This window comes from Aulonocara stuartgranti, assembly GCF_965226115.1.
Source record: "Aulonocara stuartgranti genome assembly, chromosome: 12".
NCBI classification, from domain to species: Eukaryota; Metazoa; Chordata; class Actinopteri; order Cichliformes; family Cichlidae; genus Aulonocara; species Aulonocara stuartgranti.
Window position 1 is genome coordinate 8,420,216 of NC_138948.1, and position 21,856 is coordinate 8,442,071.

General features: G+C 40.6%; 1 protein-coding gene across 1 annotated transcript in view; it reads left to right on the forward strand.

Moving 5' to 3' along the window:
- The window catches only part of rtn4r (reticulon 4 receptor), a 48,190-nt gene extending 32,006 nt beyond the window's left edge, over nucleotides 1-16,184 (forward strand). Inside the window, exon 2 of the mRNA XM_082554525.1 lies at nucleotides 14,101-16,184. Within this exon, the coding sequence (XP_082410651.1) occupies nucleotides 14,101-15,482 (1,382 nt within the window). The 3' untranslated portion in view covers nucleotides 15,483-16,184. The remainder of the gene's footprint in view (nucleotides 1-14,100) is intronic.
- Nucleotides 16,185-21,856: the final 5,672 nt, after the last annotated feature.

A 21,856-nucleotide genomic window follows, 5' to 3' on the forward strand; every position in this document is an offset into this window, starting at 1 on the left:
TTATATAAGACAAACACAGACCTGGGATTGAGGTGGCTTTTGAGTTTTGCATATATACAAATTGAACCTACTAAACTTACAATGTGATGCAATTAGTCAGATAAATCTCAACACAACAAAACAGGCACATAATATAACACAATATGAACATTTTTCTCACTAAAATCAACTTCTAAAGTAATTTACCAGCTACGTTCAAAGACACTCAACATTCGTAGTATTCTTGCAGTGGTAGATCAGTTAATTCTAATCTAAATATTTGTGCACTGTTTAATTTTGGGACGTATTGGCCAACTCACTTTTATTTTATCCAACAGCTCCCTCAAACTCATATTCTTATATTTCGGTGCTGTGTGATTCTAAAACTGAGACTAGCATACTTTCTAAAATTTATGTAACACATAGTGTTTGCCTCGCTTTTAACATTCTAAACGCTGGAGTGTTATAACCTGAAAAAACACTAATAGCACTGGACTACTGATTAAATGGTAATCTCACATTTTGCTGCATTGTGTAGAGCATTAAATCAGAATTGTTGGGGCATGGATGAACCAAGAGTACCATTAAAAGGTCTGCAATGCATTTCTATTATTCAGACATATCAGGCCCATTAGCACAAGAACTACAAATGGCATTCGTATTACAAGCCACTGAGAGCTTACAAGATGGAGCTCGAGGGAGAAAGGAACAGCTGAAGGATGCAGTTTTAAAATACCAGATTGTTTTTCTCCAGGGCTGGAATGACTCATTACCCAGGCAGCAAAGCAGGAAGTCTTGTCAGTTGGGTCATCCCACACTACAGTGACACGCAAATTGCGCCAGCGCATAATTTACAGTGTTACAGTTATTTTGGAACTGTGACAGCAACAACAATACACACAAATACTTGGATGCAATTTCATATAAACAGATACACACACATACACACCTGTGTTGGAATCCGGTTAAGTGATGTGTGCAAATTGCTTTAGGTTTTTGGATTCTGGGAGGCAAGCTAAGGTTTCAGGTGGCCGCCATATGCTGGTGTGTTTATCCCCTCTTCTCAACTCGTGACTGTTTTGTTCAGAAGGGAGGGGTGTAGGCTGACCAACCCATTGCTCGGACACTGCAGCATCACTGAGCCACTAGTGGTCTGCCAGTCTGGTCTTATTGGATAGTGTGATGTGATGCAAACTTGTGCGCATATAACCAAGTTTACACTTCCTCTCTCTATCTCTGGGAGCAGCCCAGGAATTGAAGAGGTTAGAGGGCGTATTGGGGGCATTCTGACATGGCACTCAGCCTTGGATCATCCCTCACCTGGGAGATAAAGAGCAGGGATGATGACTTCCCAGCATGAACTGAGCTTTGGGCCAATGCTCGACCTTTTCAGTAAAAAAGGTTACTGATCCGTGGAGGCCTCTGATGTAAAGAACTGCCCTTATCAGGCCAACAGGGAGGATGAGGTGGAGATAGTAGACAGGTTGATGTGAAGAAATTTAACTGATTCTGGGTTTGGCTAATGTCTCTCTGTTTTCACCCCTTTTTTTGTTTTCTGTTCTTCCTTCCCCGTATATTTCTTATCTGAGCTCCCCTGCAGGAAAATCCATTTTCCTGCACTAGGCCACTTTGTCTACGCAGGGTGCGGCGGTACTGAGGCGGGTGGTAAATAATGCACATCTCTTTCCCCTTTCATTATTCCAAAGGAGCGAGTGCTTGCTTTAAGACGCTCTGTGAAGTGAGCTTATTAAACGAACCAGGCTTCAGCCATTTCTTTTTGTTTTTAGGGGTCGAGGTTAGGAAAACATGTCCCTAAAAAATATCTGTAGGAAAGGCCCAGTATCCCATTCTTTCCTACTCATTGAAACTAAAGAAGATTCTAGATGAAGGCCTTTGCAGAAGTTGAGATCCTAGAATCAAGAAATATCTGCTCTGTTTCAGAACAATAAGATGGCTAACTCGGTGTTTTGTGTTATGACATTTACATCAGAAAGTTTGAAAGGCTTACTTATCCTTTCTGTCTATTTTGCATTCTCACAAGCAAAATATTCACTTTGAAATGAAACACTAAGAATTTATTAGAGAATGCCCCTTTTAAGTCATTCTGTTCATATGCAAACAAATGTGGTTTTATTATTCACCTCTTATTTTCATAAAGGCCTGCAACTCCACTCCATTTGTATTCCATTTTCAAGTAAATTGCCAGCGGTTGTCATTTTTCTTTTAAGCACAGTGAGTTTTCTCAGTTTGCCTCAGCACATACTGTCAGTGGTGAATCGACGGATGCTGGCCAAATTCTGCTTCAAACCTCCAGTTTTCACATGCTTTGGGTTTAAGTGGAAGGTCTAGGATGAAGAATGAATCAGATGTATGCGGAGGCAGGGGAAGATATGAGATCCTATACCTCACAAATGTCAAAATCCACCTACATCTGCTCACAGACAGTATTGCTGCCTCCACAATTATTTACCGGGTTTTCAATAGTTTTCATTACGCAACTAGATTCCAGCGCATTCCTCTGACAACACTATTTTTGAAAGAATGGCCGGTAAAAATCCAATGTGATAGGTGCAAAACATTGCTAAGAACACTGCTGTTGTTTCAGGGCAGAACAGCAGAAGTAGGCCTCATGATATTGGCCGTAATACATTTGCTTGCAGGAACTGACTCAGAAGATGAAAGGAAGGGAGAGGTTTGTCTTTTTCAGGTCAACATGCCTCCAGGGCTGCCTACACATCCAAAATAGATGGATCTACAAGGAAGCTGGACAGAATTAGTTAATGCTTGCAGTCTTCCACAAAATTTTTGTATTTCATCATTTTCATTTTCCTGTGATTTCTTATGACTCATCAGACATCTCTGTAGTTCCTTTACTGTGTGTCTGATGAGTCATACAGAGGGAATAAAACAAGCTAAAGAATAAGTGCATGAGATAATGGATACATAATTCCTACCCTAAAAGAACACATGCAGTGATTGGATCTGCTGTAAATGATTGGAATCAGTTAACCTGCTGACATTACGGTATGAGTCAATAGTATAAATATTACATGCCTACATACAATTACACAAACCCAGTGTTTTATATCATGCAGCAAACTGGACATTAGCTTCCCCCCTCATCTTATTTTCTGGAACTCCCATATTCATCTTCTTCCTCTTGGGATCTCATTGATTTCCTTTTCCTAGAGGGCAATTAAATGTCATTAAAATGTTATTAAAATGTCATACCTTTTTTAAGAAGGCATGGATCTTACATTCCGCATGATTGCCTTTTCATCTCTTTCAAAGGTATACTTTCTTGTGTGTCATATAGCTAAACAATTTGTTGCCAGATGACAGCTTGATAACTGCTGCGCTGTATGACAGATATCACAGCGAGCTCTATCATTTTGTCTGTTGAGCAGTCTGTGATTTTACTGAGAAAAACAACACCAACACCACCCGACTTACACTGTTTTGAATCGTACTGTTGTGCTGTGGTTCAAACATGCTGGTCAGCTGGGGCCCTGTGTAGGTTTTTCATGTTCTGTACCTGCGTGTGGCTTTCCTCTCACAGTTCTAGGGACCTGCTGTCAGCTTATTTGGTGACTCTAAATTGGCTGTAGGCGTGGATCTGAGAGCAGGTATTTGTCCTTCTGTGTTTGCCCTGTGTTTGAATAATGACTGATAAAAAAATAAATATTAAAACACAAAAGCATTCATTCATTTTTATAACATAGTGGAAACAATTTATGAAAAAGACTAATGTATTGAAAACCTAATGATGATATTGTAAACATGCTGTTAAAAATACATTTGTACATATTCAACAACAACATTAGCAGTCATTTGTGTGACTTCAACTTATTCGCAAATTATTTGCCTGGCTATCTATTGACTGCTCCAGTTATTATTCTCCTTTTATCTGCCTTTTGCTCTTCACCAGCGCCTAAGGGAAAAATCTGTCTCTTAAGCTGCTAAATGCTCTACCATGTTCCTAGAGCCGCCTACTGTGACTAAAAACATTGCTGATGAGAGAAGTGAAACTTAACAAAAAACAGATAACTTGCAGACAAACTATTTGAATTTGCCGAGGAAAAAAAAGGCTCGAAGGGGGAAAACAAAATCAAAACTCAGTAATCATATTCTCTGGGAGCATAACAACAAGAAATTCTTCACATTGTTATACAAAAATGATTTATATTACTTCAAAATCTAGAACTCTGCCTCCAGTACCATTTCTGAGGCTTCAGTAAAGCATCTCTAACAGATGAGACTAGAAGATACCCCTGCCTCAAAATGAATGAAGTGAAGTAAATCAGCTGTTTATAGACAAATGTTTTCATTAGATATCGATAGTTTTCAGTTTAATTATGTCACCACTAGTGGAGTGTAGGGCACATGTAACAAAAAGCAAAGCATTTTTTAGTAGCTGACAAAAGTACCAAAAAGACTTAACAAAACATGAAATTAACAGTAACCAAAAAAGACAAAGAATAGCACAAGCACTTCTAAGCTTAAGTGCTAAGTATCTAACATTCATACACATTCACACTCCGATGGATGCATCGGAGAGCAACATGGGCTTAGTATCTTGCCCAAGGATATTTGGCATGCAGACTGGAGCAGCCACTGGAGCAGATCGAACCACCGACCTTCTGGTTAGTGGTTGATCCGCTCTGCCACCTGAGCTACAGCCACCCCATTTGCCACCCACAATGAAACCAAATAGAAAATGAAGTAATAAAGATAGAGCTCAAAGAGCACACATTAAACATGATACAAAAGAACACAGAGGCAGTAAACAGATTTTTAAAGTAACAAGAAAAAACTCAAAGTACTGTAATATCCATGGAATTGGCATCATGGGAAATCAAAACTTAAACTAACATTATTCGGACATCAGCAATAATGAAAACAATCTGAAATTACCAAATAAGAAACCAGAACCCAGAACTCAAAATACTAGTACACATGTAAAGGGGGCAGGACAGTGTACCATTTCAGCTTGAGTGCCTGACATATCACTGTTGTGATTAACTTTTTTAATCTGCTAAAAACACATTTTACATGTGGTTACTAGCAATTGTTTGCTCAAATCTTCTGCGCATTTGTGTATGTCTTAATAGGGAGATCTAGTCCTGGAGACAACTAGTGTGATGGGGAACTATCACAAAGTTCTTTGATTGGTATTTAGATGTCTGAGGAATTCGTACTGATTAGTCATGTAATGATGTTGCAATGTAGTGATGACTAATGGATTGTGAAATATCAACATCTTGACAGGTGTTGCGACCAGTGTGAGATGGTCTGTAGTTCAAGCAGGCTGTAGAGGATAAGCCTACGCTTGAAGCCACTGAGGTGTTCGTTGGCGGGGGTGACGCGATATCACTGGTACAGCCCAATAACTCCAGCTGTACTTATCTTGACCTTTAGAATCTTTATTCCAACACCATTTTAACATAACAGCGCAGCAGTTACAAACAGTTTGCTTCCTCCCAAACAAAAACACCTGGTGTTAATTACATGTGTCTACCTTAAATACCTACACATAAACACACCATACCAAAAAACCCAAAAGGTGACCTCTAGCAGCATACATAAGGTATCAACCCAAAAATGGCTCCTACACGGGCCTTTCTTCTTTCCTAGTTTCAGTGCGAGGTGATTGAAGAGGACACATTTGCAACCAGCCTGCATAGTCAGCAGGCCAGTATAGCAGAGTGCAATATTGCAAAAGTGGAGAAGACTGAAGAAGGTTAGATAACACATTATGGCAGTAAAAAGGGGTGTCAATAATGGTTTGTCTTCAGAAGTATTTTCAGCCTCATTTTCTCTACCTATCACCCCTAGGCATTGAAATACCTGTGTCATTCATTGCATTTTCACATGAATGAGAAATCTGCCAACTGAAAATACCAGTCTCTGCTGTACACCCACCAATGAATTACCTCAGAGTGACTAATGTATATGCTTGCAATTTTTCGATCATTGATGCAAGGGTTTTGCAAGGTTAAGTTGAGCGCCTGTCTCAAGAACAAAAACAACAAGGTGGTAGGAATTCTGAATTCCTTGCTAGTTTTCCCTACAGCTACTCATTTCTTCAAAGCAATTCTCCCAAACAACTACATGGATTACTCACAGAATGACGTTTGTTTTGTCTAGACTGGGCAAAGATTAAGCGCTTGTTTGGTGCATTTCCCCCCAATTGTAACTCACACAAATGCAACAATTTATCTAGAGCTTGTTTCTCTTCAACAAGCACAATCATTGCTTGTATAAGAGGGCATCTGCCAAACATAGGAATTTTGTAGTAATGAAGCCATCAGAAAAATGTTGAGTGGTTAATGTTTGCACCCACTTTACTTCCAGCCCTGCTAAACACAGTATACTATTCTTTGAAAGCTCAAATTTGCCCACAGCAAAGACAGGCTACAATGACATCAAGCTGTGCAACCACTTATTACCGCATGTTCTCAGCTCGACCAAACTGTGTTTCATCATCTTTAGATGCAGCAATATACAGGGTCGCCTGTGGGGGCTGTCACTGCTTTGACACTTTCAGAGCAGAGCAGAAACTTTTTGTTTTTAACACTTAATGTGTGATGGTGTCATTATCTGAAGCTTTCGTTTGCATGGGCTGTTATCCTTTTCAAATAATTGAGAACAATATTACTAGTGATACGTTATTTTCATGCCACGGCAATACATTAAATGTGATTGTAGCAGTCTCCATCAACTTACACATGCAGGACCATGACTTGTTTTTTTGGAGTGGTAAATATTTTATTGCATTCAACATGATGTGCGTCCACAATAGACGCTCTGGAAACAACATAACTTATTTAATGTGAAACATCTATGACTCAATAAATAGAACTGGTTACATTGCAAACAATTAAATACAAAAATCAAAACAAACACAGTTTTGACCATGCAAAGTACTTTCTAAATCATAGTGGCAAACCTTAGGAAACATCCATCCATCCATTCATGATTAGATGCATTTAAGAGTAGCCTAACCTAACACCCATTAATGATAAAAAAAATATTAAAAATTACTGACAAATGCAATTAAACAAACACTGCAGTCATTGTTTTATTAGTTTGGCTCTAAACTGTTGTTTAACCATTGTTTTGAATTTCATTGCAGAAAGGATTTTCACATTAATCCTCTCAGGTCCTTCATGTCTGCTCTGTTTAAACCCCCCAAAAAGAATGCATTGTAAATGTTGTTAACACCTGCGCTAAAGTCTAGCTCAGAGCAAAACAACATCTAGGCACATGGGGCATGTACTGTAGCTGCTACCCTCATTTATTTTCTTTCCAGCTATGTGCAAATAAGGTAAAGCCTCATACACTCTGTTAAGCAAAAAACTGCACTACTGGCAGTCTGCATGGCACAAACCCTAAGGTAGGCCATTCTGAATTTTTGGTCTTCTGTGGCTCAAGGAGTGCATCTGAACTCCTTGAGTCCCCCAAAGCCAACCCCACCACACACACACAAACACGCACACTGCTAGCATTATTTTCAGTTAACATTACTTGAATTACGCATTTTGCATGGTTTCACACAAGAAAATTGTCCATGTCTGTGACATGTGGGGGTGGGTATAAAGCTGAATTTGAGCCATTCTGCAAAACCTCACGGGTAGACTTGACTCCTAACGCCTTCGATGGAACATTTCATAGTGAGTTGTAGAAGCACTGAAGGCCACTTGGTTTGCTGCCAACATACAATAGAGTTGTGAGGAATATGCCATTTCTGCCCCTTAATCCAATGGCACTTTGCCACCACTTCACAAATATTTCATTTTAGTGGCATTCAAGCATATCTAACTCTATCTTAGCTATCATTAATGCAACTTGGAAGAAAAGGCAGTACCATTTAGTAGATAAACTGACTGATAGTTGCAGAAGCACTGTAGAGTTGCACAATCACTGATGCAAGAATTATCCATCATATACTAGGGGACATGCCACCAATTGAACATGTCATTGACTATTCAGTATTTATCTGCAATTGAACACAGCACTGCTTAAAAAGAACTGAATAATGTTTTTATGGCTCTCAAGGAAACATTAAGTCATGCCCTCTTATAGTATTACATTTTGTTGCATAAGCTGATGTTATAGTTTTGTTATATGTAAAATGTTCTTGGCATTTGAAGTACAAAAAAGCATTAAATAAAAATAGAGGTAAAAAAGAAATGCTTGAAAATATTTATTGTTATAGTACGTGTGCACATTTTTAGTTGAGTATTTTTATTTATCAATTTACTTCCACAGCGGTATACAGCGCTAACAGTTTGCAAATGTTGAGCCTAACACAGTCTCGAATGATATCCTGTTGAGTGACAATTTGAGCAGCTATGAGGTCAGTGCATCATTGAAGGGTCGATGGTAATTTGATGGCAGTTGTTGAAAGGGAGAACTCTTCACCTCCACTTTCCCTTCCACTTGCTTGCCAGTCAAGCAGGGATTCGATCCGACGGCCCTCTGATTGCAAGCTCAGTCTCTAACTGTCAGGATCTTGCCAGCCCACTGCCTTTTGTTACTGCTGCCATTTCTCAGTGGTTTGACATGACCACCTATTTGTCTACCACAGTTAGGTTTAGTCAGAAGTATTCAGTGCATGATGCATTGCCATTTATTTTAAATTTCTCCAGGCAATAAAAGAATGTATGTAAATGCATATGCATGCAAATCTATGCAGGCCCACCTTTTTACATACACACACCATTGGCTGGCTCAGTTTTTTCCTCTGCCTGCCGACCTCCGGTTCCTTCAGTTATTCATGAGCCATCTGTTTGGGCAAGTGCTGTGTCAGATGTGTGTCAAACAGGACCTCATCTGTCCCCATGTTCGTCTTCTAATTGTGTGCTCATCTGGTTGCTAAAGCTGCCACTGGTGCCCCAGCAACACTATGGTTAGCTGAGAGACTCCAGCTGAAGTCTCTGGTCCATAGTGCCCTAAATAACCTGTTTGATCTGATGTGTGCATCTTTATTTAAGATTATAGCATCTGGTTCATCAATATTGTAAGGACAAGCACAAATCTGTCTTTGTGTATTTGTTTTGAGTTTTTGTGGACATTCTTCTGGGAGATTGGTTGAAATTGAAACAGGTCCACATCCGGATGCAGAAAGAAAGAAAACTTTTTCAATAATAAATACTAAATTGCCTTTTACAAAACTTTAAAAGTAAATGTTATACTATTTACTGCAGGTTATGTGAAAAAAAAAAAAACTTTTGGAATATATAAGTGAAGAACTTGACTTACAAGTAAGACTAACACCAATGAAAATCGAGTAACAGATGAAAAGTGTCTCTTTTGAAAACTATACTTTCAGTGACAGAGTGATTATAGTAGCATTAAAAAGGTCAATGTGGACTTCAGATCATAACTTTTTTCCATATGAATATGCCCTTCCAACCAATTCCTCTGCAATTCCGTGAAGCTCTTGAAAGTGAAGACCATTTCTTCTCCTTAATAAAACTTTTCACAGGCTTATGAAGGAAAAAAGGTTCAAAGCAAACTTAAATGGAATATCCTCCGGTTCTGTCATGACCGAGGGACTATAGGCTACCCTGTAATTCTTGCTTTTCCTAAAGCATTATTTTGTAAAAATCTCTACAGCAATGAAAGTTTTAGAATGTATCCAAAGTTTAAACAGACAAAAAGAGAAGCTTTACAGAGAGAAATGTAATTAGTTTCTTCATATAAACGTTTGTTCAGGTTCTTCACATTCATACCAGTGTGCTGTACATTGGTTTAAACTATCAAATCATGTCAAGTTACGTTATTTATGTAAAATAGTTAATAGTGATAATAATAATAATAATAATAATAATAATAATAATAATAATAATAATAATAGATTAAAACAGAAACCACTTATTCCATGATACACTGGGGTAAATGGCAATAAATTGAATGTGAATATGAAAGGGCCAATGACAACAGTATCAGCTATCAGGAAATCATAATGATTTGTGTTACAATAAAATCTTTCACAGCTTTAGCCATGTTAGAAGATTAAGATGGTTATAGCGTCTATCGAATCATAAATAAATGATTTGCTGCCTGGAAAAAAAGAATAACAAGAGGAAGGCAATAAAATAAAGGACAAAGATATGTTGATTACAAACATTTATGATAAATCTCAAACAAATGTATTTAAGAAAGAAATTTAGTAGACAGAGCTGTCATATTGCTTTGTAATTAATACCAGAAGGAAGGGAACACAGAGCAAAAATAGTCAACCCCTGAGGATAAATTAACACAGAAAGACGTGGTGTCATAACACTTACACAAAAAGTTGATACAGTAGAGTTCCAAAAGTCAAGATACACTTTAAATGACAGAGGGAAAACAAATAAACGCATAAACAGCATCAAAGTAGTTTTGTCTTTAAAAAAGAAATAATGAATTTGGAATGTTTTCTTAGTGGTACAATATAGTTTCATATCTATGTTTTCACTTTTCATAACAGTTTTCTGTTTGTGATTTGTGAGTAGGCAGTGCCTCAAGTTATTGCCCTATATTACTCTATAGCTCAGATTGTCATTTCTAGTTGCATAGGCTTTGCTAAAATTGGACTTCATGCAACTGTCATATCAACCCGGTATCCTAAAAAATATGTTTCCATACAGCAAAACTGCATTTTCAGTTACCTTTTAAGGGTAACATATTTTCTCCCTGCAGCAGTATGACTTTCTGCCAGAAAGGTAGCGGTTCCCATTATAAAGACAGACAAATTCTGTATTCAGAAGAAAAGGGGATGGTGGCGGCATCAGTAAAAATGCTGAACTTTCTCCCAGATCAGGGTTTTACTAGGCACAGACATCAAAACTACTTGGTTAGATTTAGGAAAATATCATGGTTCAGGTTAATATATACACCCTTTCACAACATTAACCACATCTTTAAAGCTTCTTCATCATTTTTACCATGTGGCTTAAGACAGAGATACAGTACGAAAGCAAGAACGTGTTTGTCAAACATTGTCAATGTATTTGGAAGTGAGAATTTAATTGGGAAAATGTATCCGTGAAAAAAATCTGCATTCAATAATATAAACTCTTAAATCAGCAGCGTACATTTTGCAGAGTAAATGGTGAAACCTCTGACTCTAATCCCACTCTAATGACATCAGTTATTTGATTATGGAAGCAGTTTATTTTATGTGAACATAACCCTACTATAATTTTTAGGAAAGAGGTCTAGTAGTATCATCCACAGTTTCTCTTCACATTGATATAAGAAAAATATGCATACAAAGAGGGATTCATGGAGAATACATGACCTTTCAGTCAGGGACCATTGCTCTCATATGCAGTTCTTCTTCTCTTCTTCTCTTACCTTTCAAAACACAATAATGTATAATTTCAGAAGGAGGCCAGGAGGTCCCTCTGGAGAACTACTGTGATTCATCTTTGACAGAGACATCACTTTCACTCTGGGCCAAGGGGATAAGACTGTCATGTTAGCTGTCCCCGCCCAATCCCCAGCCCTTCAAAGCAAAGCCACCGTGATGAATCTGAAGCACTCTGAATTTGCCAGTATGCCCTCTGTGTTCCTTGGAAGGTCCAGAGCATTTAAATGTATGTTGTATTTTAAGACAAAGGAGCACCAACTCCAAACATGCCAGAGGCACATGAAAATGAGTGAGAAGACTGGCTAAGTGACTTCTCACTCATACAATAAGTAAACAAAGCAGTCTGCACCCACTCATACCTCTCTTGCTGACAACTCTCTGTTTTTGCATTCCAGTATTGTATCCTCTAGCTACTACTAGGGTACTGATACCAGTATTTTTGGATGGGAGTTGGCTGCTGATATTGTTTATCTACAACACTGACTGTTTTCACGATTTACTTTCTCAGAATATTGATTTGTTTTTTCTTTTATCACAATCCTGAAATTCAAACAATAAAAAGCTTGACATATTTTTTGCATTTCTTAGTACGTTTCAGTCCAGGTTTTAAAGACTGCCATTCAAAAAGATGGGTGAATAAAGTGATACTTTCACCTACAGAATAGCAGCCAGTGAAACAGACACTGCAAGACTAGTTTTTGTAGAATACATGGATCACCCCAATAATGAAAATGTAAATAGAGGTGCTGGTCTTGGAGAGAGAGAAGGTGAAATGATGTACTTGACTCGGGTGTCTCTCAAGAGAAAACAAAGAAGTTTGTCCGCGCCTAAACAGACTAGAAGGTTGCTATTGTGCAATAATATAGCTCTTAGAAAAGAGGCTACTGGCAGGGTATGAAAGCGGGAAAGCTGTGCTCTGAGCCATGTTTTGACAAAAGAGATAGTAGAAGATTAAGAGTTGAAACCAAAGCTGGCAGAAGCTGATAAGGAATGGATTTTTCACCATAACCTTGTTGTATTTTGTGTCAACAACTCCACAACTTGAACTCAACAACAACATCAGGACAGCTCCAAAGCATACTTTTTTATGTAACGTTTCAGATTATTGTGTATGACTCTCTGTAGAGTGAAAGGTGAAAGGTCTGACACTATGACATCAAATACTTGATTATGAAAGTGTAACATAATACAAAACTGCCAGGATGCTATGACTGTCAGATTTCTGGTTATAGTGTAATTGGTCTGATCCAGTGAAGATGCATTTTGGAGTTCATGACATTGTGTGGCATATGCTATCTTTCAACAGATGCTAACAAAGACAAGACATTATGCAGAGAGCTGAGGAGCCCAGGCTTTGACATGCAATGCGTGGGTGGAAATAGCCTGTTAATGAATAGACAGCAGAGAGAGGGAAAAAAATGAAGACGGCATAGGAGATACACGAAGCGTGCCGTGCGATAAAATATTGCTATTGTTAGGCAGTGCTGAAGGAAAAGTGCTGCGATGCAGAAAGAGTGGAAAGCCTTGACAGCTTTCCGGTGGCAGTCTGACGGCTGAGCAGGGAGATTGCAAGGAAAGTGCAGCAGAGGGCTGCTGTCAGGCCACACCAGAGCTCCGTTTAACAAGGTCCAGAGATGAGCTGCACCACAACACATTGCAAGGGAATGAGAAGAGGGAGAGTGAGGCTGGAGGGAGGGCTGACTAAGGCTCATGCATTTTCCAGAGGCTCACTACCTGTCATGCCTGCAAACCTGGGATTCCTCACATGTGCATGAGAGCAGAGATTGGAAATCCTCAGTAAGAACAGGAGCTGAAGAGGATTCAGAGATTTAAAGGAGTACCTGCCATTACATGATGATACTAGACATGCTCTGACACTTTGACACCTTTATCGCTACGTGAAGATATATCAGCCCCAATAGATACTTTATTTTTACCTCAGCTGTTCCTACAACAAAATAATGTCAAAAGTCATTGTTTACATGATTGAGCCCACTTCAGTCATTGTCGTGTTTAACAAGTTCATGCTAACAGTGGCGTCATGAATATGCATTACTTTAAACATGGATTTTTACAAACCTCGTGGTGTGTCATATAATATGTCCTGTAGCCCATTTCCACAATGGCCCTTGGCATCAATCCCTGGCATGAAAGCTTCTTTGCAATCTTCACATTAAATGTCAGTTTCTAGACGATCAAAACATCTTTAGTTGTGTCCCCCCCTATTAGAGCAAGCTAATTCCATACAAAACACACCCACTCAGTTTTAAATGAGACTTCTTCAGCTGCTTAGGTCTTTAAGTCATCAGAGTCATCAGGGAAGCAATGTGTCCCCAGATCCAAATAACATGACTGTTGAATTTCATGCTGAATCTCTGTTACGAAGAGGATTAGGTATTCTGTAGTAATGTGCTGAATATTATACTTCATGCAATTAAATATTTTGGAATTTGTCTGTTTTGTAATTTGCTGGTGTGCACTGTCACATTAACTGGTGGAGTCTTATTTTGCTTATACAGTAACATCCTGTCACAAAACACAACATTATCAAGTAGAAACTTCACAACTGTTTCAGCCACAATTTTCATTGCTCTGCATCAGGCTTGTTTCTACATTTGCTGTGTGATTGAAATCTACTTATTGATTCAAGGGTTTTTGTATGTTACAACCTGACCTGGAGACATTTGTTTTTACCTATTTTAGTAAATCTTTCTGCCTACGTTAATTACTAATCTACTGATGATTTTCTGTCTCCTTAGGGGGGCGACTCCTTTTTCTGGTGATGTGGCTGAACCTTGTGCCTCAGACTGACAGCTGCCCTGCCAAGTGTGTGTGCTACAGAGAACCCAGGCCCACTGTGGCTTGCCAACAACAAGGACTGTTTTCCATCCCTACTGAGATCCCAGCACGGAGCCAACGAATATTTCTCCAGAGCAACAAGCTGACGGTGGTACGGTCCACCAGTTTCAGTTCTTGCCATAATCTTACTGTTCTCTGGCTGTACTCCAACAACATCAGCTACATTGAGGCTGGAGCCTTTTATGGCTTAGAAAAACTGGAGGAACTGGACATTGGAGACAACAGCAACCTCCGCACCATCAGCCCAACAGCCTTCCGGGGCTTAACTAAGCTGCATACCCTTCACCTGCACAGGTGTGGCCTGTCAGAGCTCCCTGTTGGGGTTTTCCGAGGAATGTTCTCTCTACAGTACCTTTATCTGCAGGACAATAACATTCTAACCCTGCATGATGACACTTTTCTGGATCTTGGTAACCTCACCTATCTCCACCTGCACAATAACAAGATCAAGATAGTAACAGACAACATGTTTCGAGGGTTAATCAATCTGGACCGGCTGCTGCTACACCAAAACCGGGTTATTTATGTCCAACCCAGGGCTTTTAGTGACCTCGGTAAGCTGAAATCCTTGTTCTTGTTCTTCAACAATCTTACCGTCTTGACAGGGGAGACCATGGACCCACTGGTTTCTCTCCAGTATTTGCGTTTAAATGGGAATCAGTGGATTTGTGATTGTCGGGCCAGAAGCTTGTGGGACTGGTTCAAACGTTTCAAAGGTTCCAGCTCTGAGTTGGAGTGCAATGTCCCCGAGTTCCTGGCGGGAAAGGACCTTAAACGACTGAAAAGCCAAGATTTGGAGGGATGTGTGGAAACACCTCAAATCCAGACCAATCTCTTTAGCTCCAAGCCACAGTCTGGAAAATTCCTTTCCACTGAAAGCCCTGTGGGGGACACCATCCCCAGGTGTTGCCTTGGAGATAATGACAAGTCCTCTATCCTGTCTGGAAAGAGTCGCCAAATCACTAACAACCCCCTTAAGGAAAAGGAGAACATGTCCAAAACTAAATATAAGGATCCAGAAAGAACAAAAAATGAGACCCAAAACAAGCAGAATGATGGACCACTAGGAACCTTGTCGAACACCCTGGAAAGGTCTTTGGAAAACTTAAACCCTGACCTTATAGACAACCTGGAATCATCCACAGCATCAAACAAAAAGAAAAAGAAGTGTTCCAAAAAGCCAAAATCAGACACCCACTGCATCAAAGGTCGGGGTTCTAATTTGCAAGTGCTGCACTTTCTCTTCATTCCCATGACCTGGATATCTCTAGCCATGTCTTAGGACTCCCGCTTTCCCTCAGAACACTGGACTCAAGAATGTTGATGCTCATGACAATGATACAGAAGATGCAGTGGCATCTAAGGCTGGCAGTGACTAAAAGGAGAGGAGTCACTTTGACCCAACATTGCTGAGGAAAAACAATAATGAAGACGTTAGAGTACATTTAACAAAATGGATGCCTTTACAGAACACTACAGATCTAATGTAAATAATGAATTGGTGCCCAAAATTGTTTGTTCTCTATGTACTCAACTGTACTGTGTCTAAGCTACACTTTGGAGACTCCTCCCTTTCCCTCTCAAAAGCTTTTACTGCTTAGACAGACCACTGGAAGACGAAAAAAAAAAAGACGAAAAAACATAAGAATAAGAACACTCGTACAGGAAATCAGAGACAGAAAGCACACAAAGAATGTTTGGTCTGTTTCATGAAGATAAACAATCTCTCCCCATTATTTATTCAAAGTCATGCATTTGTTGGGTAATGTTTTGGTTTTTTATGTTTATAAAAAAAAAAATGTTTTGCCTCCCCTGATTTTAGTTATATTTTCATGACAGAAAGGATAATGGATAGCATTTACCAAAAAAACAACAACAATGCTATCAGTTTGTTCATGGAGATTGCAATGGAACCATAGATATGCATTTTATTTTACTTGTGTACAAGTATGAATATATTATGAATAAAAGTTCTTATTTCTTAGATGTTGTTATTGTGTGGTGCTTTTAAATATAGAGGACAATTACTTTCTATCCAATTTTTCTAGATCTGAAGTCTAAGTTTTACGCTATCATTTGAGAAAAAAAAAAAAGAAAGATTTTCTCTATTTATTATAGATGTTGGAAGGGTACAATTCTTATCAAAAAAAAAAAGGAAAAAAAAAAAGAGTCAACTGAAAATTTTATTCAACCAGGTTGTGGTTGTTTTTTGCTCAGCTTCTTCAAAGTTTCAGCATTGTGATGCTCCACACAGTCCGAAGAGAACCTGCTAGAGCAACAGCAAAATTATCCTGTGAGTGACATAGTTTTCAGACTTTTTTCACTTTATTTCTTTCAGGTAATGGGCCCGTTTATTTTGACTTTGCTCTCATAATGATGAAGAAATATTTTTTTCAAAAATTAGTTACAATGGAAATTAATTTTTACGCCCGTTGTTCCACAGTGTGTCCATGTAACTACGATTTTCTGAAAAATCACACAAATCAGTGGATAATCTAACATACATGCATGCAGTATATCTACAAGTCTTTAATGATTGCGGCACATGTAGTATGATGATGTTGAATGATTTGCTTCAGGCAGCTTACAAAATTCAGAATATGATTAGACCTAGTTTTGTATATTACACTGCCACATCCCTCATCATTTTGATTGAATTATTAAGCAATGTATGAAAATGCTGCAAGAATATTTAAAAAGTGACTCCTCGCATCACAACCTTGACTTTGAAAACAGAAGAGACCCTCAAGGCATCTTATTAAGAACTGCTTTGCTTTCTTCACATAGAAAATACAGTATGAAATATCTGCATACAGAATAATTTAAGCTTTAAAATGTCTCTATGTCATACAGCTCTGCTGGGGCTAGTTGCCTGTGGTAGGCCCATGGCAGCTTGTGCACAAGGCCAAGATAATGTGGAGTTATATTTATCACTAAATTAAGTCAAGATCTTATCATCAGCCGTACATCTCTTTTTTGCAAAGTAGAAAAAGTAGAAGGCTGGGACTCCTGCAGCTTTCGGCTGTCATTGGTTAACCCTAAAATCTAAAAGAACTGAAGTCAAAGTCAAAGTCAAAGTCAACTTTATTTGTCGATTCTGCCACATGTACAGGACATACAGAGAATAGAAATTGCGTTACTCTCAATCCCTAGATAAATAGCAAATGAACATTTAAATATATTTAAATATAAAAGTGATTAAAAATGCAAGTAAAATAATTAAAGAGTAAAAATTTAAATAAATACAATTTTACATATAACAAGAAAGCTATACAATATACAATATAATGGGTAAGTGACATTGAGTGTAAAAAGAAGAGGGGGAGGTGAGAGGATATTGATCTTAAATAGGAATCAACAGGGAAATCATCAAAGTCTTTCCAAAACAAGCTGGCTTCCCTATGCTGATACACAAGCAGGCTGAAAGGGTCCCAGTAATTGTACGTGACTTGATCAAATCATATGTGTATATCTAGCCAGACAATAATCACAAACAAACAAAAAAAGGAAACAAGAAAATTTGGCATTGAGCTATACTGTAAAATCTAATTAGTTCAAAGAACTCAAAAAAACTATGCAAACTCGTTGCCTCAAAAAAACTAAGTAAAGGTTACGTAAGATGACTGTTAGGACAACTTATACATTGCAAGTCTGCAGTATTAAGAATAACTTGATATTTCTGACTGTACAATACTAATTGTTTACCTACTGACAAACATTTCAAGTTCAACTAAATGAAAAATCAATTTGTGGTAACCTGAATATGATTAAAAATAACATACTAACACTTTCTGTAATGATGTTAAAATCAGCCCAACTTTTATTTTCAAACACAACAAAGTATAACAGCCAACATACTGGACACTATTCTCATGAACAACAAACAATTATATTGCCATCACTGTTATAATCTTACAATGAAACAAAGTCTCAGATGTAATTATTCTGAAAATAAGTTTAGGCCTACCACAAGTTTGTTTTGTACTTACATTACTTATATAATCAAAATAACATATTTGTAGTTCTGTCACATGTGCAGTCTCTAATTTAAACAACACATTTGTTTTTCATCCCAATGCAGGAGCTGGAATGTTGTAATATTTTAAGGATGGCTTGTTTCCAGTCCAGGCATTACTGCCTGAATGACTATCATGGATCGAGGTGACCCAAATGTAGGTGCTGAAGAAAGTCTTTAATTTCCCTTAAGTACAGTGGCAGTGGATGTGGGTTGGAGATGCAACGAGCTTGAACCTGCAGGCGACCATCTTCACTGACCACACCATCTGTGACGGAGGACTCATCTCTCCTGTTGTCCTGCAAGCAAACAATCATATTTTTTGGAACATGAACTGCTGAATTGCTTTCTTAAAACATTTTTTCTGCATTTATAGAACAGACCTCAATTTAGACAATCTCAGGCTCCCTCCCCACCGGAGAGGTGACATTCAATGTCCCACTTGTTAGTCTGGATAGCCCTGACCACCACCCGACACACAATAATGTCATGAAAGCATCATTTTAAAAAGGGCTATGCAAACATGGCCAATAATTTCCATTCTAATGATGTGCAAAATGATTTGGGCACAAAACAAATTTTTCTGTTAGAAAACTTGCAGACTTCACTATATACAGTGTAGACCCTCTAAACTAAGTTTGGGGGATGTGATCTTTCAAGAAATGCAGACCAAACTGTTGTTGTTTGTTTACTTACACAGCATGTCTTGTAGAATTAACTGGAGTCAACAGCAACAGCATAGTGCAGTCATATCTCAAGTCTAATAACAGAAGACAGGAAAAGATCAGTGAAGAAACAACTTCCCCAAACCAAAGCACAAATAAAACAATAAGTAAAACAGGCTGATCTAAAGTATGATTAAAGTTCAGCCTGATTAATATAAATGTCACTGACAGTTGCTAATATATTGGAAAACCAAAATACTTATCACTGAGTTGATGTCTTTCTGTCCAACAGCAGGAGTGCTGGTCCCGAGCCGCAAAGACAGTAAGAAGCCAGCAGATGGAGAAATAACAGAAAAATTTTTAGAAGCTGATTTGATCCTTAATGGCTGTGCAATCATTGTAACTTACAACACAGAAGGTCAATGTAGAACCATCCATCCATCTTCATCCACTTTATCCGAGGCCGGGTCGCGGGGGCAACAGCCTAAGCAAAGAGGCCCAGACCTCCCTCTCCCCAGCCACCTCCTCCAGCTTATCCGGGGGAATACCAAGGCGTTCCCAGGCCAGCCGAGAGATATAATCTCTCCAGCGTGTCCTGGGTCTGCCCTGGGGCCTCCTCCCGGTGGGACATGCCTGGAACACCTCACCCAGGAGGCGCCCAGGGGGCATCCTTGTCAGATGCCCGAACCACCTCAGCTGGCTCCTTTCGATGTGGAGCAGCAGCTGCTCTACTCTGAGCCCCTCCCGGATGGCCGAACTTCTCACCCTATCTCTAAGGGAGAGGCCAGCCACCCTTCGGAGGAAGCTCATTTCTGCCGCTTGTATCCGCGATCTCGTTCTTTCGGTCACTACCCACAGCTCGTGGCCATAGGTGAGGGTAGGGACGTAGATCGACCGGTAAATTGAGAGCTTCGCTTTTACACTCAGCTCCCTCTTCACCACGACGGACCGGTGCAGCGTCTGCATTACTGCAGCTGCAGTCCCAATCCGTCTGTCGATCTCTGGCTCCCTTCTCCCATCACTCGCGAACAAGACCCCGAGATACTTGAACTCCTCCACTTGGGGCAGGAACTCATCCCCGACCCGGAGTGGGCACTCCACCCTTTTCCGGCTGAGAACCATGGCCTCAGATTTGGAGGTGCTGATCCTCATTCCCGCTGCTTCACACTCGGCTGCGAACCGTTCCAGTGCGAGCTGGAGGCCCTCACCCGATGAAGCCAACAGAACCACATCATCCGCAAAAATCAGAGATGAGATTCTGAGGCCACCAAAGCGAAAGCCCTCCGCCACTTGGCTGCGCTTAGAAATCCTGTCCATAAAAATTATGAACAGAACCGGAGACAAAGGGCAGCCCTGGCGGAGCCCATCACCCACCGGGAACGAGTACGACTATTGCGAATGCGAACCAAGCTCTTGCAACGGTTGTATAGGGATCGAATGGCCCGTAGCAATGGGCCAGACACCCCATATTCCCACAACACCTCCCACAGGACACCCCGAGGGACACGGTCGAATGCCTTCTCCAAGTCCACAAAACACATGTAGACTGGTTGGGCAAACTCCCATGCACCCTCAAGTATCCTCGAGAGGATAAAGAGCTGGTCCAGTGTTCCGCGACCAGGACGAAAACCGCATTGTTCCTCCTGTATCCGAGGTTCGACTAGCGGACGAACTCTCTTTCCAGCACCCTGGCATAGACTTTCCCAGGGAGGCTGAGGAGTGTGATCCCCCTGTAGTTGGAACACACCCTCCGGTCCCCCTTCTTAAAGATGGGGACCACCACCCCGGTCTGCCAGTCCACAGGTACTGCCCCTGATCTCCACGCAACATTGCAGAGGCGTGTCAACCAGGACAGCCCTACAACGTCCAGAGCCTTCAGGAACTCGGGGCGGACCTCATCAACACCAGGGGCTCTGCCACCAAGGAGTTGTTTAACTGCCTCAGTGACCTCGCCCCCGGAAATTGGCGGGTCATTCCCCTCATCCCCAGACTCTGCTTCCTCCTCGGAAGACATGTCAGTGGGATTAAGGAGGTCCTCGAAGTATTCCTTCCACCGCCTGACAATTTTCTCAGCCGACGTCAGCAGCCCTCCGCCAGCACTATACACAGTGCAGGTAGAGCACCACTTTCCCCTCCTGAGACGCCTGACGGTTTGCCAGAATCTGTTCGAGGCAGTCCGAAAGTCTTTTTCCATGGCCTCTCCGAACTCCTCCCACACCCGAGTTTTTGCTTAAGCCACTGCCCGAGCCGCATTCCGCTTGGCCTGTCGATACCTGTCGGCTGCCTCCGGAGTCCCACAGGCTAACCATACCCGATAGGACTCCTTCTTCAGCCTGGTGGCTCCCTTCACCTCTGGTGTCCTCCATTTGGTTCGGGGATTACCACCACGGCAGGCACCAACCACCTTGCGGCCGCAGCTCAATGCAGCAGCTTCGGCAATGGAGACGCTGAACATGGTCCATTCAGACTCAATGTCCCCAGTCCCTCCCTCGGAATGCTGTTGAAGCTCTGCCGGAGGTGTGCGTTGAAGATCTCGCGGACTGGGGCCTCTGCTAGACGTTCCCAGCACACCCTCACTACGCGTTTAGGTGCACCAGGTCTGTCCAGCGTCCTCCCCCGCCACCTGATCCAACTCACCACCAGGTGGTGATCAGTTGACAGCTCAGCCCCTCTCTTTACCCGAGTGTCCAGAACATATGGTCGCAGGGCTGGTGATACGATTACAAAATCGATCATCGACCTACGGCCTAGAGCGTCCTGGTGCCACGTGCACTTATGGACACTTATGTTCGAACAGGGTGTTCGTTATGGCCAAACTGTGATTAGCACAGAAGTCCAATAACAAAGCACCGCTCGGGTTCAGATCAGGGAGGCCGTTCCTCCCAATCACGCCCCTCCAGGTCTCGCTGTCGTTACCCACGTGAGCATTGAAGTCTCCCAGCAGGACAACAGAGTCTCCAGGTGGAGCACCTTCCA